Raw genomic sequence first — 17,172 nt, 5'->3', positions numbered from 1 at the left:
TTTCCTCATCATCTGAAGCCAGAGGAAACAGAGGAAACAGAAACAGAGGAAACAGAAACAGAGGAAACAGAAACAGAACCAGTCAGACGGTTGAACAGTGAAGTGTTGAAACGTTGAGTTTCCTCAGCTGAAGTTTCTCCGTCCCTCTGTCCTGCTTCACAGTTACTGTCAACACAGAAAAATATAATTATTCAGATAATTATTATTCTAATCTCCTTCATCTCCTTCAATGATAAAATCTGATTTCCTTCTCTTCTCCTGCAGGCTCACAGGAATATTTGTTATATAGGCTATTTATTTATTTTGTTTTTATTTTTTTATTTTTTGGGGAGGGGGGGCTTTTTGGGTGGTTTTGGAATATTACTGTTTTGAATTTGTTTTTTTCTCCAATTTAAGATTTTTTTTAAAATTTTCATCATGTCTGTGTGTATTTTGTTATTTATTTATTTATATTTTTCAAAGCTGTTTGTCAGTTGTTGTCTATAAAAACAAAACGAGTATTTTTTTTTTCTCTAATTTTCCCTGGATATTCCTAAAAGCTGTAACGCTCAATAACTGTCTGATCTGAAAAGGAATATTTGTCCCATCTGTCCGGCTGCTCTGACCTCTGACCTCTGACCTGCAGGAGCTGTTTGTGTTTCTATACTGTTTGCGGAGTCTGACTGATCAGAGACGGCACGGTGTGACGTCACCAAACACTTACACAAAACTAAGATATGTAACTATGAGGTCATGGTTTCAAAGATCACTTTACGAAATATTTCCGACAGCACCTGAAGGCAGCAGAAGCACCCCCCCCCCCCCCCGCTTCCCCCGCCCCCAGCCAAGACCGGAGCTGTGATTGGCGGACGGGCTGTGTCGTCAGAGCGCGTCATTAGAATAAACCGGTAGAAAACAAGAAGCTGCAGCATGAAGAGAGGAAGAGAGAAGAAGAGAGAAGAGGAGAGAAGAGGAGAGCAGAACCAGAAGAAACAAACTGAGACCAAAGAAACCTTCAGGAGACAATTTAACAGGTGAGGTCACTTCCGGGTTCACCTCACACACCTGAGCTGAACTCTGCTGCTGCGCGCGTGGTTAAAGTGTTTATCTGTTTATTTGTTTGTTTGTTTGTTTGTCTGTTTATGAGTCATGTTCGGATCCCGCAGGGGAAACAGAGCAGTCAGCAGACTGAGCAGCAACACGACGAGTCACACAGAGAAACACAGAATTTAAATAAAGAATCCAGTTAAAAACAGAAATTAAGAGGAAAATTTAAAAAAAAGCATAAGAACGTAATATTGTAGTGTAAGTTATGGCTAGTGCAATGACGTCACATAAAGCGTCATCGTGTTTGTAAAGTGTTGGACATAGTAAACATTTCAAGTAAACACATACACATACATGTAAACACACTGCCTGTCAACAGTCTGGACACACCGCATGTTTCTTTATTTTTTTTTTACTATTTTCCACATTTTAGAATAACAGCAAAGACTCAAAACTATGAAATAACACAAACTGAATTATGCAGCGAGCAAAAAAGTGTTAAATCCAAACTATCTTATATTTTAGATTCTTGGCCTTGATGGAAAGACAAAGGCTTTGGAAAGAAATTCATACACAGGATCAACTTCACTGTTTATGTTTGACTAAGAAAATCATTTCAAGACTTTCAGCAGAAGACTGAAGATCAGAATGAAACACAGAACCTTCAGTCAGGAGTCAGACTGTGACTGGGAGTGAATATTTACATATATTTATGTATTCTGCAAAGTAACTAGTAACTCAGTCGGCAGATAAATGTAGAGGAGGGAAAGCAGAAAGTCTCACAGGAGGAAAAACTGAGTAAAGATCCAGAACCTCAGAACTGGACTGGACTACTTTCCTCCTCTGAGTATAAATATATAGCCTACTATTATTAATATATAAATAAGATGATCTGTCTTCTTCTTCTGCTGTTCTGCTGCTGCATCAGACAGACAGACAGAGAGGAAAATAACGTTTAAAATAACCGATTAGACTGAAATATTACTCCTATTTATATTTAATACTTTCCTGTTTGTGTAGATTAGATTAGAGCGACAGCCAGCAGCACGGAGAACCACAGAGAGATAACTGACATGTAAATGTTCAGGTGTTTTACATACACCAGGACAACTGACCGCAGGATATTTACCTAAAACTACAGACACACAGCAGAGTCGGTCCAACCTGCTGAGAAGAGTTTTACAGGAAGAGTTCACAGCTGCTCCAACAATCAAATAAAACCAAACATCAAACTCATGAAATGAATTAGAATACTGCTAAAGATCCATAAGGAGCGATGGAAGGAGGAGATGTGGAAGAAGCCAAAGCTCAGAAACTAAATTCAAATGAAAGAAGATGACTTCCCAGAACCTTAGAGGACATTTAATTTAAAGAGGGCAGAGGTCCTTATGTGCTCAGGTAAGAACTGACACCTTACTACTGACAGCTGAGGCAGGCAGATAGAAAAAATTCAGTTGAAGATCCCTGATTTGTTTTGTTTGTCTGAAGCTGATATGCTGAGTCGGCTCTTTAATGAGGAGATTTTTGACTTAGCAAGATTTATAGAAAATGCAACTAAGACAGAGAACACTGTGTCCAACATAACAGACATCTCTGTCATGGAAACTGAATGTTTTTGAAATGTTTTCCTGGAACTGTATATTATGATTTGTCATGTGGCCGTCCTGGCTGGCTGTGTCTTGTAAGCCCATATGGGCTGGGCACCATATGGGCTGGGCAATGAGAAAAGAATAAACCTGTCAGGCAGCTCAGGCTGAAGGAATCAGAGCAGAGAGAAAACTGTATCATGGTCAGATCAGGCTGGAGGAGAGAAACTGATGATGTGAAGATCATCACTGTGATCTGTGACCAAAACTCTCCACACAGAAACTGAACTCAGATCAGCAGGCTGAAGAGGAAATATAGAATTCCTGCAATAAAGGAAATGAAACAAACATGACAGCCAAACGATAAGAAATATTATATTGACCGGAGGAAATAAAAACATGAAGTACTCAGGTCTGTATGAACTCTCTGTAAACTCCTATAGGAATGTTACAGTGAATTGTTTTATTGCAGATATTGATATGGAGCTGCAGTGTGTTATCAAAGCAGCAGCTACAAGCCTGACATGATGAGACTGTGATGATGTCATGAGAACTGAAGGTTCATTCTTACTCATATATGGGAATAAACTGACACCAGGTCTGCTGAGCGCAGTGTGGTTCTGTTCAGCAGATGGCTCCGTCTGCTTCCTGTCAGCTGACCAGATAGATAGATAGATAGATGATAGATAGATAGATAGATAGATAGATAGATAGATAGATAGATAGATAGATACTTTATTAATCCCGGGGGAAATTTAGGCAGCCAGTAGCTTAAATACGGCACACAATTAAATACACACAATAAAAATTGACCTGTATAAAGTAACTGCACTGTACATAAGCATAAGATACTAAAAACTTTAAACTACTTTAAACTACAAGGTCCTGTACATATGGAGATTTTTCATGCAGTAGATAAATAAATAATTCCACAATGCAAAAAAAGATTGTGCCATGACAGTAAATAAAGTGACCAGGAATTCATTTTGTCCTCTTTCGTTTTAAAGATTATTTTTTTGTGGCATTTATGCCTCTAATAGATAGTTCAAAAGAGAGAGAAAGAGACAGAGAGAGCGGTAATATAATATTTTTATTGGGATTTTCCAGAATACAGTACAGAAAACAGACACACGTATCAGAAAACAAGAACAAAGTAGAAGCGAAGGACAAAAACAAAAACAAAAACACAAAACAAAACAGGGCATATTTAAAGAAAATAATGAATTTCTCTGCTGCTTCACTAGCACAACATGTCTCAGCACCAGTATTCAGTGAAAGAGGTGGACAGAACACTATGGATGTTGTTGCTGGTCAGGTTCAGTGTCACATTGAGCAAGGTGATCCAGAAATGTCTGCCGTATATCAGAAAATTTATTAAGATTGTCCATCATGCCATATCGAACTTTCTCCATATGTAATACACCAGTGAGCTCAGTTAACCAGGTCTGACCCTGAGGCACCGGATCTGACTTCCAGAGCCTTAAAATTACTTTCTTTGTGATGGAAAAATGTTTTCTGCTTGGTGTTTAATCAGTCAGTACAGGAGTGTGTCCAGGAGACGGGGATAACTGTTGTTGTTGTTGTTGTTGTTGTTGTTGTTGTGGTTGTTGTTGTTGTTGTTGTTGTTGTGGTGGTAGTTGTGGCTGTGGTGCAGGTGTGTGTGCAGCAGATGGGCGGCCAGGTGTCGGTGCAGGGGCTCCATGTGGTGGTGGTGGGCGGGGGGTTCGGAGGCATCGCGGCGGCTCAGGAGCTGAAGGCGAAGCAGGTCAGCTTCACCCTGGTCGACATGCGAGAAGCCTTCCATCACAACGTGGCGGCGCTCAGGGCCTCCGTCCAGACCGGTACCTCCATCCTGCCCTGCTGCCCTGCTGCCCTGATCACACACTGACAACAAGGGAACATTAATTCATTAATTAACAGTTAACTAATGTGTAATTTACCATTGGTGTTCATGTTAACTAAGGTATTAATTCATACATTATTTAATAGTTTATAAAGATGACTATAAAATAATGTATAAATGAATACCTTAGTTAACATGAACAGCATTAGTAAATGATTACCAGACACATTAGTTAACTGTTAATTACACCAAGACAGCCTGCTAATGCTTATTAAGCATTAACTAACCCTTAATCAATGTTCCCTTATTGTAAAGTGTTACCATTTATTGTTTATTTTAGGAGAATTTGTTTCTAAAAAAAAAATTCTAAAAATAAAAAATATTATTTTTTAGTTTTTGTAATTTATTCTATTTTTTAATTTGTTTATTTTTTATTTCATGCATATTCAGTTTTTTTTATTTGATAACATTTTTCTAAAGAGTTGTATTTTTTATTTCTATAAGCTTTTTTATTTCTATTTTTCTAAGTAGTTTAATTTTTTACTTTTGTAATTTGATCTATTATTGTCCTTCATTTATTTGTTATTTCTTTTATTCAACTGATGTGTTTTCCCATCATGCACTGGGTTAGTGGTTCTTCACCATAAGTGAGTCTGCTGCTCAGTATTGAGTCGACCTTTGACCCGCTCTGTTCTTCCTGCAGGTTTTGCTAAGAAAACCTTTATCCCCTACGCTGCGACGTTCGGAGAGAGTTTCGTCCAGGGAAGAGTGGAGCGGGTCGACACCCAGGGACTGAAGGTCACTCTGGAGGGGGGGAAGGTAACGCGGTGCTGAGTCAGCACGAGTCACAAGTCACGAGTCACTTTAACTTAAGTCAAGTTAAGTCAAGTTGTGTTGTTGCAGCAGCAAAAATAATAGGATACAACAACAAAAAAAAATAGAATAGAAAAATAGAATAGAAATAAGAATAGGAAAATATCGCAAAAGGGAAATATGAAACAAAAAAGAAAGCAGTGCTGAGAACTGAAAAGAAAATAGAAAACAGAAGAAGAATAGAAAATAATATGGGTAACACTTTACAATAAGGGAACATTAATTAACAGTTAACTAATGTGTCTGGTAATCATTTACTAATGGTGTTCATTCATTCACTTAAATAAGGAATTAATTTATACATGATTTAATAGTCATCTTTATAAACTGTTAAATAATGTTTAACATGAACACCATTAGTAAATTACACATTAGTTAACTGTTAATTAAGGGTTAGTTAATGCTTATTAAGCATTAACTAACCCTTAACTTAGTGACCCTTATTGTAAACAGGCGCCATCTTGGTGTTTACAAGATGTTGTTAAGATGTTTTGATTTTGAATCATGTCAAACTGTAACCAGGTCAGAGTGTAACCAGGTCAGAGTTCACCCGGGTCAAAGTCTAACCAGGTCAAAGTCTAACCAGGTCAAAGTCTAACCAGGTCAAAGTGTAACCAGGTCAGAGTTCACCCAGGTCAAAGTCTAACCAGGTCAAAGTCTAACCAGGTCAGAGTTCACCCAGGTCAAAGTGTAACCAGGTCAGAGTTCACCCAGGTCAAAGTGTAACCAGGTCAAAGTCTAACCAGGTCAGAGTTCACCCAGGTCAAAGTGTAACCAGGTCAAAGTGTAACCAGGTCAGAGTTCACCCAGGTCAAAGTCTAACCAGGTCAAAGTCTAACCAGGTCAAAGTCTAACCAGGTCAGAGTTCACCCAGGTCAAAGTCTAACCAGGTCAAAGTCTAACCAGGTCAAAGTCTAACCAGGTCAGAGTTCACCCAGGTCAAAGTGTAACCAGGTCAGAGTTCACCCAGGTCAAAGTGTAACCAGGTCAAAGTCTAACCAGGTCAGAGTTCACCCAGGTCAAAGTCTAACCAGGTCAAAGTGTAACCAGGTCAGAGTTCACCCAGGTCAAAGTGTAACCAGGTCAAAGTGTAACCAGGTCAGAGTTCACCCAGGTCAAAGTCTAACCAGGTCAAAGTCTAACCAGGTCAAAGTCTAACCAGGTCAGAGGTCACCCAGGTCAAAGTCTAACCAGGTCAAAGTCTAACCAGGTCAAAGTCTAACCAGGTCAGAGGTCACCCAGGTCAAAGTCTAACCAGGTCAAAGTCTAACCAGGTCAGAGTTCACCCAGGTCAAAGTGTAACCAGGTCAAAGTCTAACCAGGTCAGAGTTCACCCAGGTCAAAGTGTAACCAGGTCAAAGTGTAACCAGGTCAGAGTTCACCCAGGTCAGAGTTCACCCAGGTCAGAGTTCACCTGGGTCCTGCTGACTGGACAGATCCTTCACAGTGATGTTTTAGTGACAGTTTGCTCGTGTTGAACAGGAGATCAAGTTCACGCACCTCATCCTGTGCACCGGGACTGACGGGCCGTTCCCGGGGAAGTTCAACACCGTGGCGTCCCACCAGACCGCCGTCCAGAAGTACGACGACCTCGTCAAGGAGGTGCGGCTCACACAGTCAGCTGTTCAGAGCTGAACACCTCCAACATGGCCGCCAGAGGGGGGGCGCTTACATCACCTGGAAGCCCTTTATACATAGGAAAAAAAACAGATGATTGTATTCTCAAAGATGTGTGTGTGTGTGTGTGTGTGTGTGTGTGTGTGTGTGTGTGTGTGTGTGTGTGTGTGTGTGTGTGTGTGTGTGTGTGTGTGTGTGTGTGTGTGTGTGTGTGTGTGTGTGTGTGTGTGTGTGTGTGTGTGTGTGTGTGTGTGTGTGTGTGTGTGTGTGGATCAGATCCAGGCGGCAGACTCGGTGCTGGTGGTGGGAGGAGGCTCGACCGGAGTGGAGATGGCTGCTGAGATCAAGACTGAATATCCAGTCAAGAAGGTGACGAGTCTGAAGAGACTTGATTAGATTATTAAAAAAAAATTTTCATTTTATTTATTGAGCACAATGAGTAATTCAAACAAAATATCCATAATGTATACCAACATCATAAAGAGCATGTGCAAGGAAGACCAAAGAAACCCTGAGGAGCTTATGGAGCGTCTCCCTTAATAATAATCATACATAATTACAATATAGTGTAATGAAACCCAAAAAAACGTTTAGAAAGAACAAAACAATATAAACAAATCAATAGGTAAAGTAATACTGTTAAATAAATAGGGGGAAAAGTAGAAAATAAGTAAAAGAATATTAAAAGAAACCGAAAAGAAAAGAAAAAGCGGAGTAAAGGGATAAAGAGAAAAAAAAAAAAAAGATTTGAGTCTGAGAGTCTGAAAACAGATTTATCGGTGATACTACTACTACTGTAACTACTGCATGTGTTTTGACTGTTGTTGTATGTCTCATGTTTAACTGGGACGCCCCCTGACCCCAGGTGGTCCTGATCCACTCCCGGGTCGGCCTGGCCGACACGGAGCTGCTGGCCAGCGTCCGGCAGCAGGTGAAGGAGGTTCTGCTGGAGAAGAAAGTGGAGCTCATCCTGGGTAGGAAAACTCTGTCAGCTGGTTGTCTTCCAGGGCGTTTTCACACTGTAGAGTCCTTTTTAAAGTCTGAACCAGAGTTCACTAGGTACTGGTGAACTCTGGTCCACTGTACTGGTCCGGTTCCTTTCACACTGACTGATATCAAGTGGACAGATGATGATTTATGACGGATTAATGATGGGTAAAATATCAACAAGAACTCTCCTGTCAACAGGATGTAGGGCTGGGCGATATGGACCAAAAATCATATCTCGGTATTTTTAGGCTGAATGGCGATACACGATATATATCTCGGTATTTTCTACGAAGTGGGCTACATGTTCAGTTGTAAGTAGGGCTGGGCCATATGGACAAAATCAAATATCACAATATCACGATATCGATATTGTGACAATACTGTAGGGATGACTATTGGTGCTTTCACAAAATATTTACACAATGAGATTTTTGATAAATAATCATCAGTAATGTGGATATAATGACTAAGTGGGTAAAGACAAATAATAGAACAGCTGGAACAGTCTGGTAAGTTCAGAAAATGACATCACTTTACTGTAATGCAGCCTTTAAAACCAGGAGAAGACACTTATGCCATATCACCATATTACCATATCCAAAATCTAAGACGATATCTAGTCTCATATCACGATATCGATATAATATTGATATATTGCCCAGCCCTAACAGTATGCCTGCATTAGCTGAGTGTTCAGTACATACATTTGTTTCTGTAAAATCTTGAGCGAGGCGGCAGGTGTAGCCTACCCACCGCGGAGAAAGAAGAGAACAGAATCTGGTTCAGACTCCTCGGTCTCTACCGGCTCGGCGATCACAATCCCGACCAGGCTGGGGTGTAGATTCTGTCCTCTTTGCTGTAATTCGACTAAAAACAACCAAGCAACACTACGCACATATCGTCATTTCCTCTCTTTGGGTCGGACTCGAATCGAAATTGTTTTCACACCAAAATGATTTTGGCGAAGCTTTTACAAGTGTCACAGTTGTGTTGTTGTGTTGCTGCACAATAAACATCAACTGTCCTGCAGGAACTTTACATCTATTGATTTACATATAACTTGATAAATTCATTTCCATTACCGACTTATTGAGTAAACACCGCCCTGTTTTTTCACAATTCATTTATGAGAACTCACTGGCATGACGTAATCCTTCAGCCGGTAAACGGACTGGCAGATAAAGCGGGTTCAGGAGGTTTTGCGGGGGATGCGGCTCAGCGTCTCTCCGCTGAACTGTGGTGGATCTGCATGTGTTTGACTAAGCCAGATGGAGGCAGAGGATACATGGATTCAGATAGAGCGGAGGAGGGCCTGATGGAAACTCACTGAGCAGGTCCAGGGCTTTTATTAAGCTGGATCTTATTTTATTTTTTATTTGAGTTTTATTTGATAGGGACGATGCAGTTTAACATAGTTCCAGTACAGAGCATGAAACTGATGAGCTGCACAGAGTTTATAGCTGTTGCTAATTTTCAACTCTTGTCCCTAGTTGGGCTTTTACATGTACAGTGTAATTAAAATATACAGCTGTCAGTATCATAAAACCACAATACACTACAGATATGGAAATACAATAAAATACACATACCACAATACATCAATACACATACACCAATAGTAATTTAGTGTACAATTAGCTAAAAATGAGTACTTGGGTCCATTTATTCATCCATCAAATTGATAATTTAGTTAAAAAAACTAAACGTTCCCTTTTACTTTTTGAGCACTAATTCGAAAAATGTAGAAAATAAACTTAAATATGTTGCCAGTGCTACTGATGTCACAATAATCTCAATGGGACTTCCTGGTTAAATAAAGGCTAAATCAAATCGGATCACATAAAAAATAACGTTTTATAATATTACTGTGCAATAACATTTCAGAAGATCCTTGTAGCTCAGTGGGCAGAGCCGGGGCCGGGGGTTTGATTCCTACTGGGAATAAAAATCTATTTGTTCATACTGCTGTGGGGCTCTTTGGATAAAAAACAAAACATACGTAACATTTTCCACTGTTTTACATATTTTAATAGGCTACATATTAGAATAACAAACATCAGAAAAGTAAAGCGGGTTCCCGGGTGTCTGCTGTGCCTCAGGAGAGAAGGTCCTGAACCTGGAGCAGCTGAAGCTGAACGTGACGCAGAAGAACACGGCGCTGACCACAGACCGAGGAACCCAGATCCTCACAGACCTGATCATCTGCTGCACCGGACTCAAGGTCAACTCTGCTGCCTACGCCTCCAGCCTGCGTGAGTCTGACGTCTGAGCAGAGCCACTGAACCCCCCCCCAAACCCTCACAGAGCTGGGCGTGACTAGACCGGTGGTTCTCAACGTGGGGTCTGGGGATCACCAGGGGTTCTAGGGGGTCCCCAGCAAAATGATGAGGTGTTAAACTGCTCTGTTACCTCATTTATAAGAAGTTAACACAATTAGAGAATGTAGAAGAATGACTGTTCTGATCATAGCTTCTCTGTTATCTCTCTACCTGCAATACAGACAGTCATGAAATTCTGGACAAAATCATATCTAACAGTAAAAATATTCTCAGATTTGGGTCAGAGACAAAATCGAATCAAATTGGGGGGTCCAGTGGGTCTAATGTGGACTAAATTAGGGTCCTTGATGAAAGGTTGAGAATCACTGGACTAGACCGCCTCTGTGGGTTTGCTGCCATCTGCTGGTTCAAAGCGTGTTATTGCATTTTCCATCTGCTCTTGGCTGGCTCTTTGGCACCAGGTTTATTGTTTTTATTTAGGATTCCCATTAGTTATTACCTTACCTAACTATTCTTCCTGGGGTCCACACAAAAGACAAGACAAGACATTCAAACATCACATAATGGACAATCCACAATATCAACAAAACAAAATGAAATTAAAATAAGAGAAAAAAAATAGTTCTGTCACATTCATAATGTCACCTCAACGGTAAATGGTTAAAGCAAATAATAGAATAAGTAAACTAGGTATATATCAGTATATATAACTGCCCAATACTACTAGTGCACAGTGAAGCATTACCTAAGATAACACCACAAATATAATCAACCTTCACATACAGAATATCATATGTAGCCTAAACTGATTTCTTTCTGAATGATTGCTGCTCTTCATTTCTTTTTAAAACTGATCTGACTAGTAATCTGGGTTAAATGTTGTAGTAGCTTGTTCCAGTTTGACATTTCCCTATACATTACAGTCTTCTTTAAAGCACTGGTTTTAGGTGAAGGTAACGTGAAGCATCCCATAAAGGCCTGTCTGCTGTCATAATAATGTCTATCAGTGGTGTGTGTGATGATGAGGTGATGATGTCACCACCTGTTGTACTCTGTAGAAGGTGACATCATCACCTCGCACTAAAGATCAGCCAATAGCAGATGGCCAGTTCAGCAGCATGTCAGGCTTTACACAGGTTTGGGGTTTGGGGTTTAGTTTCTAAAAACCCCAAATCACCCAAATCAGTTTCTGGGAAAATGTTGAGATCTGCATCCAGCTCTGTTTGGTGCAGTTTGTCTCTCTGTCCACTGGGGGCGCTGCTGCTGTATCTGAGGTGGAGAGTTTGCTGTTTGTGGAGGTTTCTTTCAGTCAGGTGCTGCTCACTAACTGACTGAGCAAATAACTAACTGGCTGGATGACTGGTTCACTAAACTAGAATTTATAACCTCCTCCTCTCCTCTCTCCTCTCCTCGTCTCCTCTACTCTTTCCTCTCCTCCTCTCCTCTCCTCTCCTCTCCTCTCCTTGTCTCCTCTCCTCTCCTTGTCTCCTCTCCTCTCCTCTCCTCTCCTCTCCTCTCCTCTCTCCTCTCCTCTCCTCGTCTCCTCTCCTCTCCTCTCTCCTCTCCTCTCCTTGTCTCCTCTCCTCTCCTCTCTCCTCTCCTCTCCTTGTCTCCTCTCCTCTCTCCTCTCCTCTCCTTGTCTCCTCTCCTCTCCTCTCCTCTCTCCTCTCCTCTCCTTGTCTCCTCTCCTCTCCTCTCTCCTCTCCTCTCCTTGTCTCCTCTCCTCTCCTCTCTCCTCTCCTCTCCTTGTCTCCTCTCCTGCCCTTGTCTCCTCTCCTCTCTCCTCTCCTCCTCTCCTCTCCTTGTCTTGAGGAACTCAGGAACTTTTACTCTGAGGACATTTTAAATCACACACTTTGTACTTTTACTGAAGGAGATTTTTACACCAGAACTTTTACTTCTACTCAGTGGTGGAAGTACTCTGATCCTTTACTTATGTAAAAGTACCAATACAGCAATAAGTAAAAATATTAAAAAAAAAAACAGTAAAAATACTCCATTACAAGTAAAAGTCCTGCATGAAAAATCCTACTTAAGTAAAAGTACATAAGTATTAGCAGCAAAATGTAGTTAAAGTATTAAAGTAAAAGTAGTGGTTTGGCCCCTCTGACTGATATTTTATTATATATGACATCATTAGATTATTAATACTGAAGCATCAGTGTGTAAGCAGCATGTTACTGTTGTAGCTGCTGGAGGTGGAGCTAGTTTGAACTACTTTATATACAGTTAGCTAGTTTAGTCCAGTGGTTCCTAACCTACGGGTCGGGCCCCTCCAAAGGGTCACCGGATAAATCTGAGGGGTCGTGAGATGATTAATGGGAGAGGAAAGAAGAAAAAACAAAGTTCTGATACACAAATCTGTTTTCAGTTTTTGGACTTTTTCTCTAATCTTTGATTTTTGCTGAAATATTGGATCATTTGAACATTTATTGAAATGAAACCATGTGAGGTTTAGAGGGAAAAATCACTATTTGGTGGAGCTGTTAACAACTCATAGACATCTGAAATGTGACCCGACTACACACTGCTTTCTGTAAGACGTCAAAAGCCAAAAAGGTTGGAAACCACTGGTTTCATCTTTAACAATGTGTTGTATTTTAAAAGCTTGTTATATTTTCCATTGTGTCAAATCTCCATCTGAAAAGTAACTAAAGCTGTCAAATAAATGTAGTGGAGTAGAAAGTACAATATTTCCCTCTGAAATGTAGTGGAGTGGAAGTATAAAGTAGCATCAAATGGAAATACTCAAGTAAAGTACAAGTATCTCAAAATTGTACTTCAGTACAGTACTTGAGTAAATGTACTTAGCAGCTGCTTCAACTGCAGTAAAACATCAGTAAAGTAACAGTAGTTCTACTGCAGCCTGATATTTCAGTTCTTTCCACTAAAACAACACACAACATTCTGCCAATCTGACCTGTCTGGTTAAGTGAAGGTCTGATTGAAAGACAGAAAGCAAGTTAAGAAATCAATCAATCAATCAATCAATGAAGTCATCCGTTCTGTTTTTTCCCAGCAGCCTCCAGTCTGGCGGAGAACGGCGCTCTGAAGGTGAACGCCCAGCTGCAGGTCGAAGGTTTCTCCAACATCTTCGCTGTGGGAGACTGCGCCGACGTCAGGGAGCCCAAGATGGCGTACCACGCCGGGCTGCACGCCGCCGTCGCCGTTAGCAACATCATCAACAGTAACAACGGGAAGGACCTGACCTCCTACTACCCAGGTACACACCCTGACCTCTGACCTCTGACCTCACAGGTACACACCCTGACCTCTGACTTTACAGGTACACACCCTGACCTTTGACTTTACAGGTACACACCCTGACCTCTGACCTCTGACCTCTGACCTCTGCCTACTCTGATCACTGGAGTCACTTTTTGGTTTTCAGCAGAGCAGAAGCAGAAGAAGCGAACCTGCTTCACCTTTCTAACACTCATGACTGTTTTGTCTGTTTCGTCTGTGATGTCAGTTGCCTGTCTGTGTTTCATTGGTTGCCTGTCTGTGTTGCCGGTTGCCTGTCTGTGTTTCATTGGTTGCCTGTCTGTGTTGCCGGTTGCCTGTCTGTGTTTCATTGGTTGCCTGTCTGTGTTGCTGGTTGCCTGTGTGCGTCGGTTGCCTGTCTGTCTTGCCGGGCGTGTGTCTGTGTTTTGTTGGTTGTGTTTCCATGTTTTATTGGTTGCCTGTCTGTGTTTCAGGTTGCCTGTCTGTGTTGTTGGTGTCCTGTCTGTTTTGCTGGTTGCCTGTCTGTGTTGTCGGTTGCCTGTCTGAGTTTTGTCAGTTGCCATTGCATGTTGTTGGTTGCCTATCTGTGTTGTCGGTTGCTTCTCTGTGTTTTGTCAGTTGCCTGCTCTGTGTTTTATTGGTTCAGTAGATAGAAAGTCCAGAGGCTTCGGCTCACACCTTCATCAGGCTGCTGGATCCGACTGTCTTTTAAAACCTGTTTCATTGGTTGCTGTGTGTGTTGCTGGTTGCCTGTCTATGTTTTCCTGGTTGCCTGTGTGTGTTGCTGGTTGCCCTCTATGTTTCACTGGTTGCTGTGTATGTTGCCAGTTGCCCTCTGTGTCTCACTGGTTGCCCTCTGTGTCTCACTGGTTGCCCTCTGTGTCTCACTGGTTGCCCTCTGCGTCTGACTGGTTGCCCTCTGTGTGTTGCTGGTTGCAGGTCGCGTCACCATGTTGCTGGCGATGGGGAAGGACGATGGCGTCGGTCAGTACAGCGGCTTCAAGTTGCCGCGCCAGCTGGTGGCTCTGACCAAGAGCCAAGACCTGCTGCTGTGGAAGAGCTGGAAGGAGATGGAGCAGCAGTCACCCTGACCTCTGACCTCTGACCTCTGACTCCGCCCCCCACTTTCCCTACACCCCCCCAGCTGATGTCCTATTGGTTTACACTCTCTGCCACTTTCACAGAGGAGCTAAAGCCCAAACCCTAACAGTGTCGCTCCTGACATCTGCAGGTAAACAGCTGCTGACATGTTTCACCTCCAGCTGGCAGACTTCACTGATCTGGTTTGGAGTTCAGTTCTTCTTTATTGATCCGTCCGCCTCCACATCCTGTTTCCACCGGAAATTCGCCAAACAGCGGAAGAACGATGTTTTCAAAATGCTGTTTCAGTGTGACTTTAAATCAGAAAAACCTAATTTCCCATGATTCCTTGTCAGTGACAGAGGGAGGAGAGAAAATGTTTTCCTTCAGCCAACAGATGAGTTTACAGACTAACAGAAAGGTCAAGACTGCTGAGTCAACATTTTGTTTCCCTTACAAAAAAGTAATGTGAAAACCCACATGTGAATTGAAAGCACTTCTGTTTTTTTCACACATGTTGGTTTTCATATGTGAACATGTGAAATTTCCCATTGACATTTTCACCTGTGAATTGTCTCTTTGCACGTGAACTGAAGTTTTCACATGTGAAACAGATACTGACAGATCTAATGGTCGGGGAAAATGTGAAACGAAAAGTTCACATGTGGAAAAAAACACATTTAGAAATATAATTTTTTTTAACATCTTAAGTAAAAACTGTCAGAATACAACATGAGAAAAATGAGAAAAATTGTTCACATGTGAAAACCAACATGTGTCCAGAAAGCAGATGTGCTTTGAATTCACATGTGAGGAACAGTAATTCACTGATAGCTGCGTGACAACATGGCGGCTGCTGAGCGTGTGCAGTGTGTTTCTGAGGTTTGGAGTAAAAGTTACTGAAGAAGAAGAAACTGTACTGTTTAAAATCTGCACTTCATCAAGATTTACAGAGAAACCTGATTTACGTTACTGCGCAAAAGTCTTAGACACATGTAAAAAAAAAAAAAATCGGTAAAGTGAAGATGCTTTCAAAAATAATGAAATGGAAAAAAGTTTCTAAATATCCAAAAAGTTCCTATAAAGAGCCGTCTGCTGAAAACAAATAAACATCAAAGACAAAATTTATATTAAAAAAAATCTAGGCTGCCTCAGACTTTTGCACAGTACTGCATGTTAAAATATTTTATGAATTTGTGAGATATTGTTTACATCCAAACCGAAAGTTGCCTTGTGCTGGATATTAGAAATCATTGCATCATTTTGTACATTGATCTTTTGCCAATAATGTCATCAATGCTTTGCCTGGTATGGTAAACACAGGAGGGTTAGAGAGAAAAACACATGAGACCAGACTTTCAAAACAATAAGTTACTTTATTAAGATTTTTTTCAAACATTAAATAATGTGTTTCAACATTAAAAAAAAAAAGCTCTTGATTTGTGTTTTCATTCATAACAGTTTGTTACATTCAACACAGCGGGATTCTGGGACTTCTGTAGTGTGTGTGTGTGTGTGTGTGTGTGTGTGTGTGTGTGTGTGTGTGTGTGTGTGTGTGTGTGTGTGTGTGTGTGTGTGTGTGTGTGTGTGTGTGTGGTGTGTGTGTGTGTGTGTGTGTGTGTGTTCATTTGGCACTTTTTTTTACAATTTTTAAATAAAACACTTTGCTTTTCCGGCTGCATATTTCCCACAAAATTCAGACAAGGAGGAATTTTCACCATCATGCATTTTAAAAACAATAAAAAAAAAAAAAACAGACAGAGGTGAACTGTTGCATCAGACCAGATGGGGCTTGAAGAGTTTCTCTGGACTGAGACTCAAACTGAGGCACAGAGAAAAGAAACAACCCGCCGCTTTAAATCGACTTCAATAAATAAATACATAAATAAATTCAACAACAACTGGAATATTTATTTATCAGAACGGATGGAAAAGAGCTGGAGGACAAACCTGCTGCTCTGCTGGAGAAACAAAGCGGTTTAAATCATAAATATTAATGTGATGTAAAAAAAAACAAAAACAAAGTGTTGACTGCTCCGGCTGCCGAGCCATCATGCCATCAAATAAATATCAATAAATAGATCGGCGTTCTTCCATCCTGGTCCCGCCGGCTCTCTGTCCCACCAGCTAATTTTTTAGGGTTCATCGCATTCGTCTGGTGACCCAGCTGTAACTCGGCCTCTGATTGGACGGAGTCAAATTCAAAAAACCGTTGAGACAGAAAAACATTAAAACACAAAGAAAACTGAACCGTAAATAGCTGCTGCTGTCGGGACGCACCCTCCCCCCTCACACACCACCTCCTCCTCCTCCTCCTCCTCCTCCTCCCTGACACACACACACACACACACACACACACACACACACACACACCCCCTCCAAAATGTGACTGAACACCTCTGTGAGACAAAGAGCTGAACTGCGCTTTGGAAAGAACCGGAAGGTCCTGCTCCGCACCTCAGAAACACCCAGTGAGACAAAACTCTGCTAACTCTTTAGGAATGCAAACTATTAACACAGGAGAGACGGGCGGAGAGACGGGCGGAGAGACGGGCGGAGAGACGCCGACACCCGATTGGCTCCCGGTGATGTGTGCGGGAGGCGGGAAACCAGCTGAACCGGTCTGAACCGTCCGTCTGCTGGAATGTGAAGA

General features: G+C 41.5%; 1 protein-coding gene across 3 annotated transcripts; it reads left to right on the top strand.

Moving 5' to 3' along the window:
• The first annotated feature begins 939 nt into the window (after positions 1 to 939).
• aifm2 (AIF family member 2) lies at positions 940 to 16,109 on the top strand. 3 transcript variants are annotated; one of them, XM_071514748.1, is made up of 9 exons: positions 940 to 1,013; positions 4,250 to 4,453; positions 5,159 to 5,253; positions 6,811 to 6,930; positions 7,222 to 7,314; positions 7,811 to 7,919; positions 10,035 to 10,187; positions 13,234 to 13,437; positions 14,379 to 16,109. In XM_071514748.1, the coding sequence occupies exons 2-9, from the start codon at positions 4,282 to 4,284 to the stop codon at positions 14,528 to 14,530; spliced, it is 1,098 nt and encodes a 365-aa protein (XP_071370849.1). In that variant the 5' UTR covers positions 940 to 1,013; positions 4,250 to 4,281; the 3' UTR covers positions 14,531 to 16,109. The 3 variants fall into 3 exon arrangements, with proteins under 3 accessions (XP_071370849.1, XP_071370848.1, XP_071370847.1); XM_071514747.1 differs by having other exon boundaries at positions 5,159 to 5,274; positions 13,237 to 13,437; XM_071514746.1 differs by having other exon boundaries at positions 5,159 to 5,274.
• Positions 16,110 to 17,172: the final 1,063 nt, after the last annotated feature.

The sequence above is a fragment of the Centroberyx affinis genome, unplaced genomic scaffold, assembly GCF_046629955.1.
Source record: "Centroberyx affinis isolate AG114_WGS23_722 - 3 ecotype Tasmania unplaced genomic scaffold, CSIRO-AGI_Caff_v1 ptg009810l_1, whole genome shotgun sequence".
In the NCBI taxonomy this organism is placed as follows: Eukaryota; Metazoa; Chordata; class Actinopteri; order Beryciformes; family Berycidae; genus Centroberyx; species Centroberyx affinis.
Note: the sequence above shows the minus strand (reverse complement) of the source record. Positions and strands in the feature narration are given on the sequence as shown.

Excerpts from the sequence above, each read along its gene's own strand:
- aifm2 (XM_071514746.1), top strand. The coding sequence starts at position 4,282 with ATGGGCGGCCAGGTGTCGGTGCAGGGGCTCCATGTGGTGGTGGTGGGC. Across the intron at positions 6,931-7,221 it reads ACGACGACCTCGTCAAGGAG|ATCCAGGCGGCAGACTCGGT; the intron begins GTGCGGCTCACA and ends TGTGTGGATCAG. Across the intron at positions 7,315-7,810 it reads CTGAATATCCAGTCAAGAAG|GTGGTCCTGATCCACTCCCG; the intron begins GTGACGAGTCTG and ends CCCTGACCCCAG.